The 25,000-nt window shown below is 42.4% G+C and overlaps 1 protein-coding gene across 1 annotated transcript in view; it reads right to left on the bottom strand.

Moving 5' to 3' along the window:
* Positions 1-23,933, bottom strand: part of LOC111956848 (neuropilin-1a) — an 85,122-nt gene extending 61,189 nt beyond the window's left edge. Inside the window, 2 exon segments of the mRNA XM_070436522.1 lie at positions 22,324-22,504; positions 23,179-23,933. Coding sequence (XP_070292623.1) covers positions 22,324-22,504; positions 23,179-23,248 — 251 coding nt within the window. The 5' untranslated portion in view covers positions 23,249-23,933.
* Between the last annotated feature and the right edge of the window lie 1,067 nt (positions 23,934-25,000).

Raw genomic sequence — 25,000 nt, forward strand, 5'->3', positions numbered from 1 at the left:
TAGTAGTAGTAGTAGTAGCAGCAATAATAGTAGTAGTAGTAGCAGCAGCAATAATAGTAGCAGTAGTACTAGTAGTAGTAGTAGTAGTAGTAGTAGTAGTAGTAGTAGTAGTAGTAGTAGTAGTAGTAGTAGTAGTAGTAGTAGTAGTAGTAGTAGTATAAAGCCTTTGTCAGAGCCAGAACGACCCGTAGAAAGGCCTCCCGAGTGGCGCAGTGGATGTCCTTGTCCCATCACGCACTAGTGACTCCTGTGGCGGGCCGGGTGCAGTGCACGCTGACAAGGTCGCCAGGTGTTCGGTGTTTCCTCCGACACATTGGTGCGGCTGGCTTCCGGGTTAAGTTGGCATTGTGTCAAGAAGCAGTGCGGCTTGATTGGGTTGTGTTTTGGTGGACGCACGGCTCTCGACCTTCGCCTCTCCCGAGTCCGTACGGGAGTTGTAGCGATGAGACAAGACTGTAACCACCAATTGGATACCAAATTGTGGAGATTAAAAAATATATATATTAAAAAATAATAATAAAGAACGGGCTGGAGCCCATTTCTTGTTTCTATAGCGTGAATGAGGAATCGAACCCCCAACCTTTCAATCTCAGACTGGACATTAACATTTACATTTTAGTTATTTAACTGACGCTCTTATCCAAAGCGACTTAAAGCTAGTGCATTCGTCCCAAGATAGCTAGGTGGGACAAGCACATGTCACAGGCATAGTAAGTATACTTTTCCTCCATAAAGTAGCTATCTGCTAAGTTAGAGCTAGAAAGTGGAGGGGGGAGTCAAACACAACTGTTGGTTCAGGAAAAAGGCCCCAGAGTTGATCAAACAATACGGAAACAATAATCAGTTTGGATTCCAGGCTATGTTGCACATAGCGTCATTCCAAGACCAACTCAGACAGCGGTTTGGGTTAATCATACAATAGCTATGCTCCTTAAACCCAACTCCTTTGTTAGGTTTAGAGATTTGACCACACGCCCTCAATCTACTGAGATGAAAAGACAGTTGTGGAATGCTATGGATGGATGATATGGGAGTTGAGGTAACTACTGAGGGTCTATACCCACTGGGAGGGTTATAATAACAAGACAATGAAGATGAGGAAACATGAGAACGTTTGTACTCCCACGGAGCAGTATGCTACGGGGGTGACTTCATCTACCTCTGTTATCAGTGTTCCATGGGAACCTCAGACAATATCACCTCACACATTATCACCTCAAACATTATCGCCTCATACATGATCAGCTCATGCATTATCGCCCCATACATTATCGCCTCATACATTGTCGGCTCGTACATTACAGCCCCATACATTATTGCCTCATACATTATCAGCTCATATGAATTATCGGCTCATGCATTATCGACGCATACATTATCGCCTCATACATTATGGACTAATACATTATCGCCTAATACATGATCACTTCATACATTATAACCTCATACATTATCACCTTATACATTATCAGCTCATTCTTATATAGACCATTCCCTGTGCCCTACCACTCTGGGTCAGCTAACAAAGATAATTCTCTAATCTCTACAGTACTAGAATGTGTGTACATGTTTGTGTGTGTACTGTAATGTCTGTGTGTGAGTGTTTGAGAACAAGCGGAGGATAACCCTACCCTAATTTTGGTTACCCAGAAGTAAAGCTCTCGCGAAAGTTGTCACTCCCGTTTAACGTGAATCTGTCCACAAGAGATTAACCCAACCCCAACCCTTCTGTTTTATACTGTAGCTAATTCAATTACACGTAATTGGGTGTGAACTGTGAAGGTACTCTCTCTCTCATGTGTGACCGTGTGTATGTGTGTGAAATGTGGAGATGAAATGGTGAGCTCATGGTGCCTGCTGGAGAACATACTACTTTTTTTCCAGGCACAGCCGAGCCAACAACCCTTTTCCTTTCTGAGCCAGCTGTGGAAACAGCCTCTGCCTGGCCTGCAAAAATAAGACTAGGGCTACGCCCCAAATGGCACCCTATTCCCTATGTAGTGCACTACTTTTGACCAGGGCCCGGGTCAAAAGTAGTGCACTATATAGGGAATAGGATGCCATTTGGGATGTATCCTAGGCTTTACACACAGCTACTTCATCAGCAAGTTTGCCCAGGAGTTTGATTCTGTACGTAGACAGCCCCATCATGGTACATTGGCAGAGGAATTTCTCTCTGTGGACAAGTTGTTTTCTCATGGCTAAGAACACAAGCCCTTGTAAAAAGCTGTTGACGTGAGGTTTTAGACAATGCCCTTTTCAAGGCAACTACTAGAGGCCAGGTTTGTTCTCTCATTGGGCTCTCAGGCACCTCTCTGGCGTGTGTGTTTGTGTGTGGGTGTGTGTGTGTGTGTGTGTGTGCGTGAGATAGTATATCTTTGTAACCCAGCCTGCTAACACATGGCCAACACGTGAACCAATAGTATCTACTCTAACCACATGAATCAATGTGAACACACTAACCGTTTTGTTTACCCCACGGATCTCACATAATGGGATCAATGTGTAAAATGAAAACAGCAACACTGCAAGTACTGGATGGTACTCAAGGGTGAATTAGTATTTTCTGAATCCTGTGTAGTTGTCTCTTTCTAATCCCATGACTGCTGTCTAAGCAGACTTGATGACGACGGCTGTCTCTGTCCCACTCCCAAAAAACCTCCCCATCCTCGGGTGGATTAGAGATCACCAATGAAGGGTTCCACCTCTCCTCTTTTTAATTTCCCTGTAGGATTCACTGTGGGTTCTTTTTGCTGCCTGTGTGGAAATGGAGGAGGAAGGATGGGGTTGCTCATCCTCCTCAGCTGCTTGGACCAAATGAACTGCTAACGGAGTGGGGGTGGGAGGACGAGGAGATGGGGAGAGAGAGAGAGAGAGACAAAAGAGAAAGAGAGACAAAAGAGAAAGAGAAAGAGAGACAAAAGAGAAAGAGAGACAAAAGAGAAAGAGAAAGAGAAAGAGAGAGAGAGAGAGAAAGACAAAAGAGAAAGAGAAAGAGAGAGAGGGAGGGAGGGGTTGGTGTCTGTCTGCACCAGCAGGGAGGCACAGTGTTGCATTCTGTACTAAGACACACCATCTGTAGGGTTGCATCTAATTTTAGGGCCGGGGGAGTGACTAGGAGTGAGTGAGTTTGTCCTGGAAGTGTGTCTCTGTCTCTGGCAATGGTGTTACAGCTGTGTCTGGCTAACGGTATGTCTGACTGTGTCTGATGAGACATTTTTCCATCTGCCCTGCAGCAGGACCCAGCTGAGACTCAGACAGAGTGTGTCCGTCCATCGACAGTTTCCAGTTTCCAGCCTGTTTGACACCGCAGGCTGAATTAACCCTGAGCGTGGCTTTGCCAGTGGAATCACTAATGACTTGACTTCTCTAGCGAGAGGAGAGGAGAGGATGGAGGGAGGCTGCTAGCCTTGCAGGCACACAGATTTATTCCCAGCGTGTATTTTGTGTGTGTGTGCGTGTGTGTCGCGCGCGCGCGCGTGTGTGTGTGTGTGTGTGTGTGTGTGTGTGTGTGTGTGTGTGTGTGTGTGTGTGTGTGTGTGTGTGTGTGTGTGTGTGTGTGTGTGTGTGTGTGTGTGTGTGTGTGTGTGTGTGTGTGTGTGTGTGTGTGTGTGTGTGTGTGGTTGTGTGTGTGTGTGTGTGTGTGTGGTTTGTGGGTGTTGGCGTGTGCGTGCAAGTAAAGAAAAGCTGGCCGGGCTTGTAAACGTTCCCATGATGCCTTCCAGATGATAGATGACGGAGAGAATATAGCCGTGGGGAGGGTAAGGTAACACAACTAGCATAGTCCAAATGGTAATAAGATATATGATATAGGAGGACAATTATTGTGTTAGACTATCACATTCAGTTGTTAAGGAAGTCCTTACTTTAGGACGAGAAAGTTACTACTGTTTTAAGCCCCAGATGGACTTTCTATTGTAGTGTGTGTGTGTATTTGTAGTGAACCAAAGCAAAGCACTTACCAGACCATTCTCCTAAGAGGGCATGAATAACCTAACCAGCAATTCTACTGGACAATAAGGGGGAAAGTAGTCTATTTAACAAGGGTGTGAGGATAGATTTTTGGTTGGTTAATAGGGCTGTCTCAGTGAGCAATGAAAGCCCCAGGTCAGGTCTGTATAGCCATCTGCATTCTATCTCCCCATGGTGCTGCTTTTACGAGTCCATCTGAGTGGGGCATGATGCAAATGAATAAAAATGGCATACATACACAACATCACTGAAGTGCTAGGCACTAGTGCTTTACAAGAGGCCACTTAAAACGCTTCCCACAGGTCAAATAAAGCTGCTGTGAACAGAATGAATAGATTTTATAATGCAGTGTTCATTTAAACATTGGAAACACATTTTATGCCCTAAGCTGTGACTGTCTGTGACCAATAAACTAGTCAGGTGCAAAGATTGCCGTCATAATTCCTGTATGTTTTATGTTTGGAGTTTGATTGATGGTATTGTTTGATTAGGAGGATCTCTAGCCTGATGTATTAACGGCCATGTGTTTTTATAGGTGATCATAAGCTACACAATGTACATAGGCAGAGGATAACAGACAGATTCCCTTAAGGACAAGACAGGACATAGCAAATGTCGACCACGAGCAGGAGATCCTCACCTGCTGGGTGTCGACGAACAACGTACCATAATTACCTGGGTCTTCAACAACGGAGCGTCATTTTACGGGTCTAGCTAAGGTGTCTAGAAACAGCGTAAGCCACTGTTAATGAGCACAACGTAACAAAATACCTGTCCGTTCAGGCCTTGAACAAATACAGTCAAATAGAACCTGGGGGGCCAACCACTTAAATGTGTCACTATACCAAATGCCTCAGTCAGTGTACCGTTTAGGTTAAACAAGCATTTAAAGGGTGTACCCAAGTCTAAATACTGAAAATGAAATGTATATACCTTTGAGAGTAAAACGGGAAAAGAGCCCTTTGTCAGATGACACACCGTCTACTCTTCTACACCTTTAAATGAGTTAAGCGAAAGCAATAAACACTCTGTCAGTCTGGCCGCGTTTTGACATGGTTTTAGTATTTGTCACCAAGACAAGTTTATCACCTCTTTCTGCCTGAGCCTGAGGGGACATACCTCACAGAGACGGAACCCACTCCCACAAAACATATGATGTTAATTACCTCAAACTCACCACCTCAACCTCCTCTCAACCTCCCCTGGTAATGGCCTCCTGCCCGCTCAGCTTGACAGAGAAAGTCTGCATCCCAAATAGCACCCTATTCCCTATATGGTGCACTACTTTTGACCAGGGCCCATGTAGGGAATAGGTGCCATTTGGAACGCATTCCGGACAGATAGACAGACAGGCAGACAGACAAACAGAGGATGGAACAGGCTGTTACTGTCACCTTCTCTCTGAAAGAAAAGCAGTGTTCCCTAATGGGGTTTACTGGGCTGTGTGATTCCAGCCGGCTGGCCACAAACACCTCTGTTTCAGCCTTGTAGTGTCTGACTGACCCCGAGATGGAAACACAAACATGGTGACTGGAATCCTCATGATGATTGGTGATCAAGGCTCTTTTTCATCCATATTATAGCACAACAACATACTTATCAATACATTAATGTTTGTCCTGGCGGTCATTAGAAAGATGTCAATAATCCATTTCTACACTGCACACCTAAAAAACACAAACACCTTTGAGTTGACTCACAAGAGTGACCAGACCATGTCCACTCTCTTCTATCCACATGGGCAGGCTGCCACACAGCAGTACCTCTTATTTTTAGACTACAGCTGTACTCCAGTCCACTGCCTGTTCTGTTTTGATACAGGTGTAGTCAGTGGTGATAGATAGTCCTCTAGTCCTTCCTAATTACAAGCCGTTGAGTGGCCGGGGGGACAGGGGATCTGATCTCCATCCCAAACAGCAACCTATTTACGATTCTAGTGCACTACTTTTGACCATGGCCCATAGGGCTCTGGTCAGAAGTAGTGCACTATACAGGGAATAGGGTGCCATTTGGGACACAGTTCTAATCTCCAACTCCTCCACAATCGTATGGAGAATGAGTCAAATATTCAAGACGTATGCTGTCCTCTCCAATGATGTATATAAACACTAGATTACTGATGCTATGTATTGGCCAATGAGATGCGTTTTGAAGCCACTTGTCGGCCATATTGGTACACCTCAGTAGGAGCAGTCCTCCATAGGAATTAATGGAATTCTAGGACAAAATGACATGTATTTAAGATTTTATTTTTATGTTTAGCTCACATTATATAATTTAAACGTATGCAATAAGGTGTCTAAAAGAATAAACGTGGCAAAAACAAATGTAGACATTAATAAATGCATATCCATAGCTTCCAAAATCTTTTTCACAATGGAGAGGGAGAACCAACATGGAGACACGGTGGCTTCAAAACAGTGCCCGCTGTATATTATGTACATTATGAACACCTGCTCTTTCCATGACGTAGACTGACCAGGTGAATCCAGGTGAAAGCTATGATCCCTTATTGATGTCACTTGTTAAATCCACTTCAATCAGTCTAGATGAAGGGGATAAGTATTTTTAAGCCTTGAGACAATTGAGACATGGACTGTGTATGTGTACCATTCAGAGGGTGAMTGGGCAAGACAAAATATTTAAGTGCGTTTGAACAGTGTATGGAAGTAGGTGCCAGGCACACCGGTTTGTGTCAAGAACTGCAACAAGTTTGTTGTGTGTATCAAGAATGGTCCAGCACACAAAGGACATCCAGCCAACTTGACACAACTGTGGGAAGCGTTGGAGTCAGTGGAGGCTCCTCAGGAGGAAAGGGAGGACCATCCTCCTCAGTGAATTTCATAAAAATAAAAATAGAGAAACATTAAAAATGTTATCCTTTTAGGATAAAACTATACTAAATATATTCACGTCATCAAATAATTGATTAAAACAATAAAAGTCTACAGTAGCTCTGTACCATGGTGTAGCCGGAGGACAGCTAGTTTCCGTCCTCCTCTGGATACATTGACTTCAATACAAAACCTAGGAGGCTCATGGTTCTCACCCCCTTCCATAGACTTACACAGTCGTTATGACAACTTCTGGAGAATGTCCTCCAACCTATCAGAGTTCTTGCAGGATGAACTGGCATGTTGTCTGCCTAATCAAAGGATCAGAGAATGAATCCAGTACTGAAAGCATAAGCTCCAGCTAGCTAGCACTGTAGTGCACAAAATGTGGTGAGCAGTTGACTCAAAGAGAGAGAAAGACAATAGTTGAACAGTTTTGAACAAATGTATTTCTTAACAAATTAAGGAGAAGCAAGAGTGAGAGATTTCATATTTTGTATAAAAAAATAATAATCCCACTTTCACTTAGCTAGTGAATGCAGCTAGCTAGTTTATCCTACTCCAACACCAATCTCAAATAGAGAGGGATGCTCTGTTAGCTAGCTGGCTAAGGCTATCCAACACTGGAACTCTTCCAAGTCAAGGTAAACTTTTGGTTTTATTAATTTATTGCCAACGGGGCCCGACGGTGTAACTGCTAAACTGCTTGCTGACTGTACACTGTGCTGCATGATTGTAGTGGGTTTACTAACGCATTACTTCTAGTAGCTATGTTAAATAACTATGATGTTACCTAATATGGTGACAAGGTTACCTAATATGGTGACATTAACGATGTAGGCTGTGTGTAGCGGTTAGCGGTTRTAATATGACGGTTTGGCTTGGAAAGGTATAAGGAAGGTATTCTTAATGGTTTGTACACTCAGTGCATATCATTGGTCCTTTCCGGTCCCGCCTAATAAACAATGCTGCTTTATGAGTTCAGACAGACTTGGTGGTCAGCCTGAGGGCCTTGTGTTGCGTTAGGAGCAGATACAAGGCATAGTAGTGACGCCTCTTGCACTGTGATACAGTGCCTTAGACTGCATTCCTCCATGCCACTCGTGATAGAGAGTTATTCTCCACCAGGGTCCCTGCTGTTGGTGGACGGCTAACCCTAACCCTGGGTTCCTATCTGTCTTCCAATCTGTCACACTATTCCCTATAGAGTGCACTACTTTTGACCAGAGCCCTATGGGCCCTGGTCAAATGTAGTGCACTGTATAGGGAATAGGGTACCATTTGAGACGCAGCCTCTGCTATGCTGAAGTGATATAGACCACTGGCTTATCCTCTCATCCTCCCTTTAACTGAGGACACTCTAAATGGGCAACCGTCTGACTCACCTTTGACCCCTTAGAGATCCTGACCTCAGCAGCAAGACGTCTCCCTGCATTCCTATGGCCTTTTTTTGTCCACTCTAAAATCCCCTAAAGCTAGAATCACATGATCCAAACAGAGTAAAAGGCACTATTGCACCATTTTCAGCTTTGTCTCATAGATTAGACATAACATAGTAAAGCTAAATCTGGGACACTCAAATTAGTTTGATGTATTATGTTTGGTATGATTACATAAGACAGAAGGTAAGGTAAAAACGAATGGTCAGTGGTTGGTCAGGGTGGACGGGTGGGTGTATAACCCGAACATCTAGCAACTCAAAGGTTGCATGTTTGAATCTCATAATGGACAACTTTAGCATTTTAGCTTAATTAGCAACTTTCAACTACTTTTAGCTAACCCTTCCCCTTTAACTTAACTCCTAACCTTAACCCTATTCCCCTAATGCTAACCCCTAGCCTAGCTAATGTTAGCCACAACAAATTATAATTCGTAACATATCATATATTTTGCAAATTCGTAGCATATTATAATTTTAGCAAATTCGTAAAATATTGTCCTTTTAGCAAATTCTTAACATATCATACAAATTGTAATTTTTTATATATCATACAAAATGGATGATGGACATCCACAAATGAGTACAAAACATACAAAACGTAACATATCATACTAAATGGAGTGTCTCGGATTTACAAAAAAAAAAAATGAAATGCTCTGAGACCAGGTTGCTATATTTGGCTGTTTGTTGTTCAGTGTCTCATGATCGTTGTTAGCACAGACACGCATACACATCATGTTACCATGGTATCTCAAAAGTCTACACGTTAATAGGACAATATGACTATTCACAGTGAACTTTCACTGTCAAGGGGGACAGGCTTTGTACAAACATGCTGTAGACAGCAGGTCCTGGGTTCAAATACTATTTGAAACCTTTCAAATATTTTGAACGTTTGCTCTAGGCTGCCTGGAGTGACAGATGAGCTGGGTGTGCTACAATTCTACTGGTGTATTTAAACCAGGCAAGGTCAATCAAGCACAGATTAAGTATTTGAAATCATTTCAAAGAGTACTTCAACCCAGGTCTGGTACGCAGTTCTTGTGACTCGAGGCATTTACTAAGTCCTGAAGACATCTGGAAGTGGGCGCTTTCTGTTCTGTAAATCCAGGGAGGGATAGCAGCTGTGAGATCGCAGTGCAGCACTGCTCTGAATCTGAGTTTTGTCTAAACTCTCTCCTCGTTAATCTGCTCGTTAGGCCTTAATCTGACATGTGTTTTCATTTGGCTGTGCAGCACTGCAGCCCGCTGATCAGTAGGGAGGCAAAGGACCTCTGATGCTCTGATTACTAAAATGCACTTTAGAATGAAGATGACTGAAGAGCACATTTTACATCCATTGTCTGTGTGTGGGTAAACAGAACACACACAGTGTTCCGTCTCAAATGGCACCCTATTATAGTGCACTTCTTTTAACCAGAGCCCACAAATGTAATGCACTATAAAGGGAATAAGGTTCCATTTGGGACACACCACAGTGTTTCGTCTGGTTTAAGCCAATGTGAGTGACTACATTTGCTTTGGAAAACCCATCCAAACAATCATGACAACAGTCTTGAGAAATAACAAGGAAAACAATTGCTCAAAATCACGATTATAGAACAGCTAATACCTATTTATATATCAAGCGAATGTTTGCTGCTTAAGACAGAAGTCCTCTGGAGGAAGCCAGACTTATACACAGCATGGTTCATTATTTGTGCATCTCAAATGGCATCCTATTCCCTGTTTAGTGSACTACTTTTGACCAGGGCCCATTGGACTTCTATATAGTGAATAGGGTGCCATTTGGGACTCACACCCTCCTGTCATGTTTATGTAAGTGATTCCAAGTTATGTGGCTATTCAGTGAAACCCAGTCGTGAAGTTCACAGTTCACAAAGATCATTGTCCCAAGATGAAAACAGGCTGGCAGTGCCACTGTGCAGGGGAAAAAATGCTTGGAGTGCACTTTGCCCTAATAGAGGAAGGACATGGGTTATACAGAGTTAAACATACAGTTGAAATCGGGAGTTTACATACACCTTAGCCAAATACGTTTAAACTCAGTTTTTCACAATTCCTGACATTTAATCCTAGTACAAATTCCCTGTTTTAGGTCAGTTAGGATCACCACTTCATTTTAAGAATGTGAAATGTCAGAATAACTGTCACGCCCTGACTTTATTGAGCCTTTTTATTTGTCTATTTGGTTAGGTCAGGGTGTGATTTGGGTGTGTATTCTAGTTTTTCTATTTCTTTGTTGGCCGGGTATGGTTCCGAATCAGAGGCAGCTGTCTATCGTTGTCTCTGATTGGGGATCATACTTAGGCAGCCCTTTTTCCCACCTTAGATTGTGGGATCTTGTTTGTGTGTAGTTGCTTTCTGCACTGCATATGGCTTTACGTTCGTTTTGTTGTTTTTTTGGTGTCATTTAAAATAAAAGTAAAATGTACGCCTACCACGCTGCACCTTGGTCTCATTCCAACAACGGACGTGTCAGGTTTTGGCCAAGACTGTTCGGGTTTTGGTCACTAGATGTCCCCATTGCACCTTTTTTGTACCTTTTGTTTTTCTTGCTCTAATTATTGCACGCTCCCTTTTTCCTCAAACATAAGGATGGTCATTATGACCAAAGAGTTTATATTTTTGTTTCATCAGACCAGAGGACATTTCTCCAAAAAGTACGATCTTTGTCCCCATGTGCATTTGCAAACCGTAGTCTGGCTTTTTTATGGCGGTTTTGGAGCAGTGGCTTCTTCCTTGCTGAGCGCCTTTCAGGCTATGTCGATATAGGACTCGTTTTACTGTGGATATAGATACTTTGTACCTGTTTCCTCCAGCATCTTCACAAGATCCTCTGCTGTTTTTGTCTGGATTGATTTGCACTTTTCGCACCAAAATATGTTCATCTCTCTAGGAGACAGAACGCATCTCCTTCCTGAGCGGTATGGCGGCTGCGTGGTCCCATGGTGTTTATACTTGTGTACTATTGTTTGTACAGATGAACGTGGTAACTTCAGGTGTTTGAAATTGCTCCCAAGGATGAACCAGACTTGTGGAGGTCTACAATTTTTTCTGAGGTCTTGGCTGATTTCTTTTGATTTTCCCATGATGTCAAGCAAAGAGACACTGAGTTTGAAGGTAGGCCTTGAAATACATCCACAGGTACACCTCCAATTGACTCAAATGATGTCAATTAGCCTAACAGAAGCTCCTAAAGCCATGACATCATTTTCTGGAATTCTTCTAGCTGTTTAAAGRCACAGTCAACTTAGTGTATGTAAACTTCTGACCCACTGGAATTGTGATACAGTGAATTATAAGTGAAATAATCTGTATACAATTGTTGGAAAAATGACTTGTGTCATGCACAAAGTAGATGTCCTAACCAACTTGCCAAAACTATAGTTTGTTAACAAGAAATTGGTGGAGTGGTTGAAAAATTAGTTTTAATGACTACAACCTAAGTGTATGTAAACTTCCGACTTCAACTTTATACCTTCAGCTACAATGAGAGAGCGAGAGGGAGAGAGAGATAGAGAGAGAGAATGTGTGTAGAGAAGAAAAATGAGAAACCGATGAGTGTACAGAGTTCAGTGAGCATATAGAGTGAGAAAAGTCATAAGAAAAAAGAGAGGACAGGAAAGGAAAGGGGAGGAAAGGAGAAGAAAGTAGAGGAGAGGAGTGGAAAGGAAAGGAGAAGGAGAAGGAGAGGGAAGGGAAGGGAAAGGAAAGGAGAGGAACGGGAAGGAAAGGAGAGGAGAGGAGAGGAAAGGAGATGAAAGGAAAGGTAAGGAAAGGAAAGGCAGAGATGCAAGAGCCTCAGGGCAGAAAAGAAGAAATACAGAGGTCTGTCCAAGAGGTCATAGTGCAACCGGTCATCACGCTAACTGGCCTGTGGCTCTATAACATCCACCACCAGCCATCTAACTAACCCCAAGTCTTTCATCTGGATGACCACAATGACCACAGAGCCATAGTGGCGCAGTGGAAATGACAATTGACCACACTGAGAGGATCATTCAATTAGAGTTGTATCCATCACCGGACCATTCCTCCATAGCAGAAGACCCTCGTCACTACATAGTCCCTACATAGTCCTTACATAGTCCCTACGTAGTCCCTACATAGTCCTTACATAGTCCCTATATAGTCCCTACTACATAGTCCTTACATAGTCCTTACATAGTCCCTACATAGCGGTACCATTTGGTACTCAGACAATGTCTTTGACCAGGTCAACAGCAGCAGCACTGCTGGTTGGGAGTCTGCAGGCCTGCAGTTGTGGTTTTGTTTTATATGTGTCATACCACAAAGGTTACGTCAACTACAGACAACGAGGGAAAATGAAGTGTGCCTCATGCAGCCTTTAGTCCTGTAATCACCCTACATCCTGGCATTAAGATTTGATTCAGATACACGACTTGAAGTTCAAGAGAGAGTAACTTCAGACAAGCACATCAGTCGTAACTCTGATATTCGCATTAATCTTCCATATCCTAATCACAAGCGCCAAAGATCTTAAGTTAGGATTTGTCCCGAAATGCATACAGGAAACTGTCTCTTTTGGTATACTAGATCTGTTATGGTTGTTTTTAAAACTTGTATCCTAGGCCAATGTCACGAAATGACACAGGATATACTCTTGTGAGTAAATTTGGAGCCACCAACGGTATTTACGTGCAAGATGGGAGGGCAGACTGACCTTCCAAGGCTCTAATATAATCAGTCTGTCATTTCATTTAGCTGTTAAGACTCCTGTCAACTTCAAAGTGGTGAAATAAAAGGAACATGCCCATGGAACCGAGAACAAACAGATTGTTGTAGAAGTTCATGACCCAATTTAGTTCCTTAGAAGCAAAACCACAAACAACCCATGTTGGATCCAATACTACACCTGGCCTTCCTGTTTTTGCCTCCACTACTGAGGAAAGCAGTTGGRAAGAGCCATTCTGCTTCCATTGAAACGAACACATTGAGGCTAAACACATTGGTGTGTCTGGAGGTTGACACGCTAGGCCAAACCTAAATGTAAACGGCTGATTGAACAGTAGGCCATGCTGATGTGGCATTTCTCCTTTGAATCATTATGGGTATGAGTCATAATGATTCAAAGTGCTGTCTGTGATTATGAGTATGATTCAAACCTCCTTCCTAACCTTTCACTCTCTCTCTCTCTTTCTCTCTCWCTCCCTGTGTCATGGTCTCACGCTCGAGGAAACCGTTCAAACAAATAAAAAAATCGGTCATGCTATTTTAGTGTCAGTGTGAGATAAGTCTGTCTTTGGTTAGATTTAGGATTACATCCCAAATAGCACCCTATTCCCTATGCAGTGCAACATTTTGACTGGGGCACGTAGGAAACACGGTGTGCGATTTGGGACACAGCCTCTGTCTTTGATGCTTCTCGACATTGGCCACAGTCATGCTGGCATATCGACTCAACCACAGAGCATCTCCACAAAAGCCTTATTGATGTTATTTTGATATCTGACCACTCCATGAATGTTATGTTGTCAGTTCCGACTGTGATTTCAAGGGAAGATTTCAAAACTGCATTTCTCCAGCAAACCTCATTTCTAATCTCTCTCTCTCTCTCTCTCTCTCTCTCTCTCTCTCTCTCTCTCTCTCTCTCTCTCTCTCACACACTTTTTATGACCTTCCTTTAGCTTCTGACAACCCCTTGACACACACCACAAAGAAGGAAACCCCTCACAACCACCCAATTGGGTATTCAATCAATCAAACAAATGTTGTTTGTCACAAGCGCCGAATACAGCAGGTGTATACAACTTTATATGTACCATGAAATGATTACTTACGAGCCCTTTTCCAGAAATGCTGAGTTAATAAAAAGTAAGACAAATCTGATAAAATACAAAAGGAAACTGTAACACAATAAAATAACAATAACGAGACTATATACAAGGAATACAGGTACTGTCACGACTTCCGCGGAAGTTGGTCCCTCTCCTTGTTCGGGCGGCGTTCGGCGGTCGAAGTCACCGACCTTCTAGCCATCGTKGATCCACTTTTCATTTTCCATTGGTTTTGTCTTGTCTTCCATCACACCTGGCTCCAATTCCATCAATTACATGTTGTGTATTTAACCAATGGTTATTTAACCAATGGACCATGTCCTTGTCCGTAATTGTTTCTTGTGGTGCTTGTGCACGGTATGCTGGTATTTACTGGGTTTTGTTTGACCCATTTATTTGTATTGTTCTGTTTACGGTGGTTTATGGATATTAAACAAAACCGTTGTAAATCAGTTTTCGTTCTCCTGCGCCTGACTTCTCTGCCGCCAGTACGCACCTCACTACAGGTACCGAGTCAATGTGCAGGGGTACGAGGTAGTTGAGCTAACTGAGGTCAAATGTACATGTAGGTAGAGGTAAATGTGACTAAACATAGATATTACTGCATGGTCAGAACTAGAAGCACAAGCATTTCGCTACACTCRCATTAACATCTGCTAAYCRTGTGTATTTGTGACCAATAAAATTTGATTTGATTTTGACAATCTGGATAGATAACTAACAGAGTAGTAGCAGCTCATGTGAAGAGCGTGAAAGAGCGTGATTGTGTGTGTGGCGTCAATATGTGTGTGTGTGTGTCTGTGTGTGTGTGTGTTAGACTGTCGGTGTAGTATGTGTGAGTCTGTGAGTAGAGTTCAGTGAGTGTGAATAGAGCCAGTTCAAGAGGGTCAGTGAAAATAAAAAGTGGGTCAATGCAAATAGACTGGGTAGACATTTGATGAACTGTTCAGCAGTCTTATGGCTTGGGGGGTAGAAGCTGTAAATGAGCCTTTTGTTCCCAGACTTGGCGCTCTGGTACCGCTTGCCGTGCGGTAGCAAAGAGAACAGTCTCTGTGGGTGTCTGGAGTCTTTGACAATTTTTATGGCCTCGCTCTGACACCACCTGGTATAGAGGTCCTGGATGACATGCCATTGAGCTCGGCCCCAGTGATACACTGGCCCATACGCACTACAATCTGTAGCGCCTTATGGTCTGATGCCAAGCAGTTGCCTTACCAAGTGGTGATGCAGCCAGTCAAGACCCTCTCAATGGTGCAGCTGTAGAATGTTCTGAGGATATGAGGGCCCATGCCAAATCTTTTCAGCCTCCTAAAGGGGGAAGAGGTTTTGTCGTGCCCTCTTCACGACTGTGTTGGTGTGTCTGGACCATGATAGGTCCTTAGTGATGTGGACACAGAGGAACTTGAAGCTCTCAACCCGCTCCACTACAGCCCCTAAGATGTGAATGGGGTGTGCTCGGCCCTCCGTTTCCTGTAGTCCACGATCAGCTCCTTGGTCTTTCTGATGTTGAGGGAGAGGTTGTTGTTCTGGCACCACACTGAAAACATAATTATAGACAGACCTTTCCTTCGAAGAAAAACCCCTAARGTTTTGTACTAATGCTTGAAGGCAAAAAGACCCGTCACGTTTAAAGATTCTTTGGTTGGATAGTTACAGCCATGTTCCATGGCACAGGGACATGTATGTTCTATTTGGCTCTGTAATATAATTAAAATATAGGGGAGCGATGGCAGACACCTAGTGGTCTGCATCCCAAAAGGCACCCTATTCCTATATCGTGTAATACTTTTGACCAGAGTTGTCAAAAGTAGTGTAATAGGGAATAGGGTGACGTTTGGGATGCAGTCATGCACTGCAGCTTCCCYGGACATTCTATCTGATAAGGGAGGAATTCAGTTCAGACAATACAAACTGTGGCTGCCATGCAAGTAGAACGACATCCGCCTCCTTTCCGATACATTCCGATGAATGACCCCTTAGTTATGTACATTACCAGTCAAAAGTTTTAGAACACCTACTCATTCAAGGGTTTTTCTTTATTTTCACTATTTTCTACATTGTAGAATAATAGTGAAGACATCAAAACTATSAAATAACACATATGGAATAATGTAGTAACCAAAAAAAGTGTTAAACAAAACCAAATATATTTTAGATTCTTCAAAGTAGCCACCTTTTGCCTTGATGACAGCTTTGCCCGCTCTTGGTATTCTTTCAACCAGCTTCACCTGGAATGCTTATCCAACAGTCTTGAAGGAGTTCCCACATATGCTGAGCACTTGTTGGCTGCTTTTCCTTCACTCTGCAGTCCAACTCATCCCAAACCTTCTCAATTGGGTTGAGATCATTTGATGCAGCACTCCAACACTCTCCTTCTTGGTCAAATAGCCCTTACACAGCCTGGAGGTGTGTTGCGTCATTGTCCTGTTGAAAAACAAATGATAGTCCCACTAAGCGCAAACCAGATGGGATTGGGTATTGCTGCAGAATGCTGTGGTAGACATGCTGGTTAAGTGTGTCTTGAATGCTAAATAACTCACAGACAGTATCACCAGCAAAGCACCCCCACACCATCACACCTCCTCCTCCATGCTTCACGGTGGGAACCACATATGCGGATAAACTGCATTGTCGGTTAGGGCTTGTAAGTAAGCATTTAACTGTAAAGTCTACACCTGTTGTATTTATTCGCATGTGACAAATAAAATTTGATTTGATTTGTTGAGATGTGTCTGTTACTTGAACTCTGTGAAGCATTCTTTTGAGCTGCAATTTCTGAGGCTGGTAACTCTAATGAACTTATCCTCTGCAGCAGAGGTAACTCTGGGTCTTCCATTCCTGTGGCGGTCCTCATGAGAGCCAGTTTCATCATAGCACTTGATGGTTTTTGCAACTGCACTTGAAGAAACTTTCAAAATTCTTGACATTTCCAGATTGACTGACCGTCATGTCTTAAAGTAATGATGGACTGTCATTTCTCTTTGCTTATTTGAGTTGTTCTTGCCATAATATGGACTTGGTCTTTTACCAAATAGGGCTATCTTCTGTATACCCACCCCTACCTTGTCACAACACAACTGATTGGCTCAAACGCATTAAGAAGGAAAGAAATTCCACAAATTAACTTTTAACAAGGCACACCTGTTAATTGAAATGCATTCAAGGTGTCTAACTCATGAAGCTGGTTGAGAGAATGCCAAGAGTGTGCAAAGCTGTCATGAACGCAAATGGTGGCTACTTTGAAGAATCTCAAATATAAAATAAACACAACCGTTCAAAAGTTTGGGGTCACTTAGAAATGTCCTTGTTTTTGATAGAAAAGCACATTTTTTGTCCATTAAAATAACATCAAATTGATCAGAAATACAGTGTAGACATTGTTAATGTTGTAAATGACTATTGTAGCTGGAAACGGCTGTTTTTTTATGGAATATCTACATAGGCGTCCAGAGGCCCATTACCAGCAACCGTCACTTCTGTGTTCCAATGGCACATTGTGTTAGCTAATCCAAGTTTATCATTTTAAAAGGCCAATTGATCATTAGAAAACCCTTTTGCAATTATGTTAGCACAGCTGAAAACTGTTTTGCTGAATAAAGAAGCAATAAAACTGGCCTTTAGACCAGTTGAGTATCTGGAGCATCAGCATTTGTGGATTCGATTACAGGCTCAAATTGGCCAGAAACAAATAACTTTCTTCTGAAACTCGTCAGTTTATTCTTGTTCTGAGAAATTCAATTTCGTACAATGCTGTGTACTACTCCCTTCACAGAGCTGCGCAAACTGGCTCTAACCAGAATAGAAAGAGGAGTGGGAGGCCTCGGTGCACAACTGAGCAAGAGGACAAGTACATTAGAGTATCTAGTTTGAGAAACAGATGCCTCACAAGTCCTCAACTGGCAGCTTCATTAAATAGTACCCGCAAAACACCAGTCTTAACGTCAAAAGTGAAGAGGCGACTCCGGGATGCTGGCTTTCTAGGCAGAGTTCCTCTGTCCAGTGTCTGTGTTCTTTTGCCCATCTTAATCTTTTATTTTTATTGGCCAGTCTGAGATGTGGCTTTTTCTCTGCAACTCTGCCTAGAAGGCCAGCATCCCTAGAACGCCAGCATCCCGGAGTCGCCTCTTCAGCCATTTCCAGCTACAATAGTAATTTACAACAGTATCAATATCTACTGTATTTCTGATCAATTTGATGTTATTTTAATGGACAAGAAATGTGCTTTTCTTTAAAAAACAAGGACATTTCTAAGTGACCCCAAACTTTTGAACGGTAGTGTATTTTGATTTGCTTAACACTTTTTTGGAAACTACATGATTCCATATGTGTTATTTCATAGTTTTGATGTCTTCACTTTTATTCTACAATGTAAAAAATAGTGAAAAATAAAGAAAAACCCTTGAATGAGTAGGTGTGTCTAAACTTTTGACTGGTACTGTACATATATATAAATACTACATGACCAAAATTATGTGGACATCTGCTCGTCGCACATTTCATTCCAAAATCATGGGCGTTAATATGGAGGTAGTCCCCCTTTGCTGCTACTATAATAGCCTCCCCTCTTCTGGGAAGGCTTTCCAGTAGATGTTGGAACATTGCTGCGGGGCTTGCTTCCATTCAGCCACACGAGCATTAGTGAGGTTGGGCACTGATGTTGGCGATTATATGCCTGGCTCGCAGTCGGCGTTCCAATTCATCGCAAAGGTGTTTGATGGGGTTTAGGTCAGGGCTCTGTCCAGGCCAGTCAAGTTCTTCCACACCGATCTCGACAAACCATTTCTGTATGGACCGTGAGACTGCCAGATGGTGATTCATCACTCCAGAGAATGCGTTTCCCCTGGTCCAGAGTCCAATGGTGGCAAGCTTTACATCACTCCAGCCAATGCTTGGCATTGCGCATGGTGATCTTAGGCTTGTGTGCAGCTGCTCGGCCATGGAAACCCACTTCATGAAGCTCCCGACGAACAGTTATTGTGCTGACGTTGCTTCCAGAGGCAGTTTGGAACTTGGTAGTGAGTGTTGCACTTCACAATAGCAGCACAACAGGACTTGTTGGAAAGGTGGCATCCTATGATGGTGCCACGTTGAAAGTCCATAGTATGTGTCAACCTACTGCCAATGTGTGTCTATGGAGATTGCATGGCTGTGTGCTCGATTTTATTCACCTGTCAGCAACGGGTGTGTCTGAAATAGCTGAATCCACTCATTTGAAGGTGTGTCCACATACTTTTGTATATCTATATTAAGGAGTGAAGCAGTCACACTCCTTTTGTATTTTCTATGTTTTGTACTGAACAGATAAGACAGTAGAGAGAAGACAGGAAAGGTAGGAGAAGGTGGAGTCAAAGGGCAGTGGGCCGGATTCGAACCCATGCCGCCGACATGTGTGCCGGGGTCAGTGCCACCACTGTAGGACAATGACCCTAACCGTTTATATGTTTTATGTTTTATAGATGACATTGAAATATCACGTTTTGGAGTTTGGTTTGCAGATGTTGTTGATGAAAGGAAAAGGGGTACGTTTTCTCGTAGGAATCTGTGGTTTTGCCAAGGCCCCTCATTTGATATTTTAAACATTTTGTTTAATAGCCAAAAACCACATTCACATTTGCCAAACCATGACTATGAGCTATAAAATAAATCCTCACAACAAATATTACAGTAAACCTATCATCAAAGTAAAAAACACAGGCTCGGTTGGCGTTACAACTCGGAGACGCAATGTCAACCGTGATTCATTTACTGGAGAAACTGGCGGTATTCCAATGGTTCCAAAGAACAACATCTCTCCTTATAGATCCTATACACTATATACAGAGCTTTCGGAAAGTATTCAGACCCCTCGACTTTTTCCATATTTTGTTACGTTACAGCCTTATTCTAAAATTAATTACATTTTTTTTAACTCCTCATCAATCAACACACAATACCCCATAATGACAAAGCGAAAACAGGTGTTTAGAAATGTGAGCAAATTTATACAAAAATAAAAACTGAAATACCTTATTTAAATAAGTATTCAGACCCTTTGCTATGAGACGCGAAATTGAGCTCAGGTTTATCCTGTTTCCATTGATCATCCTTGAGATGTTTCTACAACTTGATTGGAGTGTACCTGTGGTGAATTCAATAGATTGTACATGCTTTGGAAAGGCAYACACCTGTCTATATAAGGTCCCACAGTTGACAGTGCATGTCAGAGCAAAAACGAAGACATGAGGTCGAAGGAATTGTCCGTAGAGCTCCGAGACAGGATTGTGTCGAGATACAGATCTGGGGAAGGGTACCCAAAAAATGTCTGCAGCATTAAAGGTCCCCAAGAACACAGTGGCCTCCATCATTCTTAAATGGAAGAAGTTTGGAACCACCAAGACTCTTCCTAGAGTTGGCCGCCTGGCCAAACTGAGAAAAAGGAGGAGAAGGGCCTTGGTCAGGGAGGTGACCAAGAACCCGATGGTCACTCTGACAGAGCTCTGAGTTCCTCTGTGGAGATGGGAGAACCTTCCAGAAAGATAACCATCTCTGCAGCACTCCACCAATCAGGCATTTTTGGTAGATGGAAGCAACTCCTCAGTAAAATGCACATGACAGCCTGCTTGGAGTTTGCCATAAGGCACCTAAAGACTCTCAGACCATGAAAAACAAGATTCTCTGGTGTGATGAAACCAAGATTGAACTCTATGGCCTGAATGCCAGGCGTCACGTCTGTAGGAAACCTGGCACCATCCCTACGGTGAAGCATGKTGGTGGCAGCATCATGCTGTGAGGGTGTTTTTCCGCTAGTCAGGATCAAGGCAAAGATGAACAGAGCAAAGTACAAAGATCCTTGATGAAAACCTGCTCAAGAGCGCTCAGGACCTCAGACTGGGTTGAAGGTTTACCTTCCAACAGGACAACGACCCTAAAGCCAAGACAGCGCAGGATTAGCTTCGGGACAATTCTCTGAATGTCCTTGAGTGGCCCAGCCAGAGCCCGGACTTGAACCCGATCGCACATCTCTGGAGAGACCTGAAAATAGCTGTGCAGCAATGCTCCCCATCCAACTTGATAGAGCTTGAGAGGATCTGCAGAGAAGAATGGGAGAAACTCCCCAAATACAGGTGTGCCAAGCTTGTAGCGTCATACCCAAGAAGATTTGAGGCTGTAATTGCTGCCAAAAGGTGCTTCAAGAAAGTACTGAGTAAAGGGTATGAATACTCATGTAAATGTGATATTACATTTCTTTCTCTTTAATAAATTAGCAAACATTTCTAAAAACATTTTTTTCATTGTTATTATTGGGTATTGTGTTGATGAGGGAAAACAACAATTCAATCATTTTTAGAATAAGGCTGTAACCCAACAAAATGTGGAAAAAGTCAAGGGATCTGAATACTTTCMGAAGGCACTGTATTGTAGTATTTTTCAGAATGAATATTACAGTAAACCTATCATCAGAGTCAAAAACACAGACTTGGTTGCTATCGAAAAACTTGGGGATGCAGTAGCAAGGAACTGAAGGCATTCCAAACATGGTCCCAAAGAACATCTCTCCTTATAGAAAGCTATACACTATCCAGTATCTGCCAGAATCCTAAAGAGTGCTAACATTTTATAGGTCCCTTGGTGGTGAAATGTGATCTAATAGTAGTCAAGGACCCCATGTGCAAGACAGTCAGTGAGCCTGTGATTTACACAGACAGAGGGATCATTATAAAAATTGGGTTATTTATGGTAGATTGTGAACATATGGGCTTTAGTGGGAATGCATACTTAACCTAAGGTGCCGAGTGCATGTGTGTTGTTGTGTGTGTGCGTGTCTGTTATATACTGTATGTGTGACCCAAATCATAATCAATGACCAGCACTAGGTAGCACAGCTAAAGACAGGGACTAGGCTACATTTGCCCACATCCAGGCAAAATACAAGTGATCTTTGACCCAACAATATTGTAGACAGCACTACAGAGCAAATCAAATAATAAAACCAAAACATATCGATCCAATTATATTTCCTCTCAAATGACAACACCCTTAAGTAGGTAATGGTTGATGCTCCAGTCTAGTCCTCTTCCATGTTCGCATCAAGCGTCTCACAGTAGGAGTGTTTATTTATGATCAGTTTTGCCTTGTAGACCTAAATTAATAGAAAACATGGGGTGGGTGGGGCTGATCAGCACTCTTACTCTGATACCTACGGCCCCAGAAGGAATCCTTGGAATATAAAGTTCTTATATTGACCAATAGGTGGCAGAGTCACACACTACGTCCAGAAAAAGAGCGCGTTACGTACTTGCATTCTCGGTCCTCCAGATCAAAATGAGGGTTAAAGTTGATGAGTATCTTCTGGCCCGGTTCTGGGGCTGATATCACCCACATACATTGCTGTGATGGAGGGTATGAGGTCGGATAGCCAGTCGAGGTGAGATAATCTGCATTGGTTATCTCAATGTTATCTCCACATTTATCTGCAACTAAAACAGACAGAGATAATTATTTTAAAACGAAATCCATGAGAGAGAAATGACATCTGATTTTTGAATGAACAGGAAAAAACAAGACGATGGTGTAGACGACCCTTTAAAAATATATATGTTTTATCATTCAGAAAAAAAGAGTAATAACGGTCTGCCAATCCTCAGTGGAAATTATTAACAGAAGATGTAAAAACACACATTTACCAGTGTACTTGTTTCAAAACTAGTGAAGCATGAGATATGAGTCAGAAATAAGCAACTTTGTGTCATTTTTGTATCTTTTTTTGTTATTTACTACATGAATAGTAAATAACATAGCAAATATGAAGACATGCTCTCACAAGTGCCCATTTACCGACACCATAAACAATACATGACACCGAACACCTTGGAACAAAACACATTTATTCCCTCTCCCTACTGTTGAGGGAACGATACCTTTAGATAAATACATAACCAATAAACTCTACCGTTTTGGAAAGGTTGACTTTCAACTGATTTAGACTAGAGAGCTTAGGCTTCAGATGCGTCTAGCAAAACCCTGTACTGTAGCCTAGGTGCACCTCCGTAGACATGACGAAAACAGGTGAGTCGTGATTTCAAATCGTGCAAATTAAGGCTTTTATAAGGCCAATGTTAGAAAATATGATATTTCAACAGTGTACACTTACCGCTTTGAATCAATGGAGCCACAACAATGAGTTGGGTTGAAAATAACAGTATAAATCCACAATACATCATTGGACTGTAAAACACACAAATCTGTAAAAAAGAAAAAAAGAAAAAGAAAAAAGAAACTTTGATATTTCCACCGTTTTATAGTCCTCAAAGCAAAACAACAAATGTCTCAGAAATATAGGAGAAATTCGTCTGACAGCTTCAGGTTGCCAGCATCCTTTAGTAGCCTATTCAGAGGCTGTTTCCTCTTTCCTCGGAAAGTCGTGTTTCTCTCGCAGAATAAGAACTTGCCATTTCCCAGGAAAATAATAATAATAATAATCCAATCGCAGAAAACAATTGTTGATTCCGAAAATCCAGACGCCTAAAGTGCCCCAATAGTTAGGCTATCAATCGATAACTGATAATTGTATATCAAAAGTGGAATAAAAAACTTAAAAGATTCAATAATATCTCATACACTCACTACTACCCCGTCTAAAATCCCCCAATTCCTATTCCTTTTGACTGCGTTCGTTCGGTAACGGTTCGGCCCTTTCCCGATGCGCGCTGTCTGACCGACACAGTAGAATGTCAGAGGGTCACTCTCATTCGACTTGACGCCAACTGTGAAAGTAACAGTGGCATTTCCACTTCCCAAATTCCAGCTCCAAGACGCAAAGACGCACAGACAGATCACTACGAGAAGAGTGGGCAGGAGCGAAAGACACCGTGCGCCCTCCTCCCGCTAGCGCACAGCAGAGGGAGAGGTTCTGGATTGGAAGGAATGAACATAATGCACAAACAAGGTTCTACCATTCATTTTGATATACTAATCTTACGCTACCTGTCGCAAATTCAAAAAACAACAAGCGTTTAACGTATAACAATAGGCCCTTATAACAATGGCATAAGGGGTTTTGCGGAATAATCACTTTAAGCACTTCACTTGATGCCTTGCTTCTGATAGATCCTTGCTTCTGCAGTGGGCTACTATATTCTTATGCAATTACAGTATTATATATTGTTTTAATGGCACTTCAACTCTAAGAGGAATATTTTGATCCATGGAAAGCCGTCTACTGTTCCAATTAAAGAACACACTAAGAATGCTGCCATGTCGTAACAGTTTTCTGTAGCCGATTGCGTATAGCAGAGTGTGTCGGCCAACTATTATCTAATGATCACACAACATTCTAGCAGTCTGTTAAAAGATCAGGCTTGCTATCGCTGAAGGTAGTGAGAAAGAAAGTAACTGATATCAACCCACACGACCAAACCATATGACACTACAACTCTATTTACATCACACACACAACACCCATCACCACCACACCCACACACACACACCACAAAAAATAAAAAAATAATATTCCCTGCATTAATCAGAGACCACACAACATCACCTTTATGACACATAAAGGCACGCAACCACATCCTTCAAACATACAATCATCACTACCTACCAAAACAGCCATAGCTCCCTGTATGATAAGTAACATCCACATTTTGTAAGAATACATCTTAAACCCACATCACCACCTGGTGCAACTGTTCAAGCTCAAGTCCCACCTGTCCATACAATTATTCATTAGGATGTAAAAGGAAAACGGAAAGATCAGCTAATCGTACTCCTACTATGAGATGCATTATGAATACAGACGCCAAATTCTAATTTGGAAGTAGGAACTATTGACTCTGTGCATCTGGGTTGAGGTTGGTAAGTTTCTGAAGAGGATGTCAAGGGCTCTACTCTGACTGCCAGTCACACTGGACGAGTGTGTTGAGTTAAGTCGTGTCATTGTAACCACGTCTTATGTGACACAGAATACACTG

Source organism: Salvelinus sp. IW2-2015, linkage group LG32 (genome assembly GCF_002910315.2).
Source record: "Salvelinus sp. IW2-2015 linkage group LG32, ASM291031v2, whole genome shotgun sequence".
Lineage (NCBI taxonomy): Eukaryota > Metazoa > Chordata > Actinopteri > Salmoniformes > Salmonidae > Salvelinus > Salvelinus sp. IW2-2015.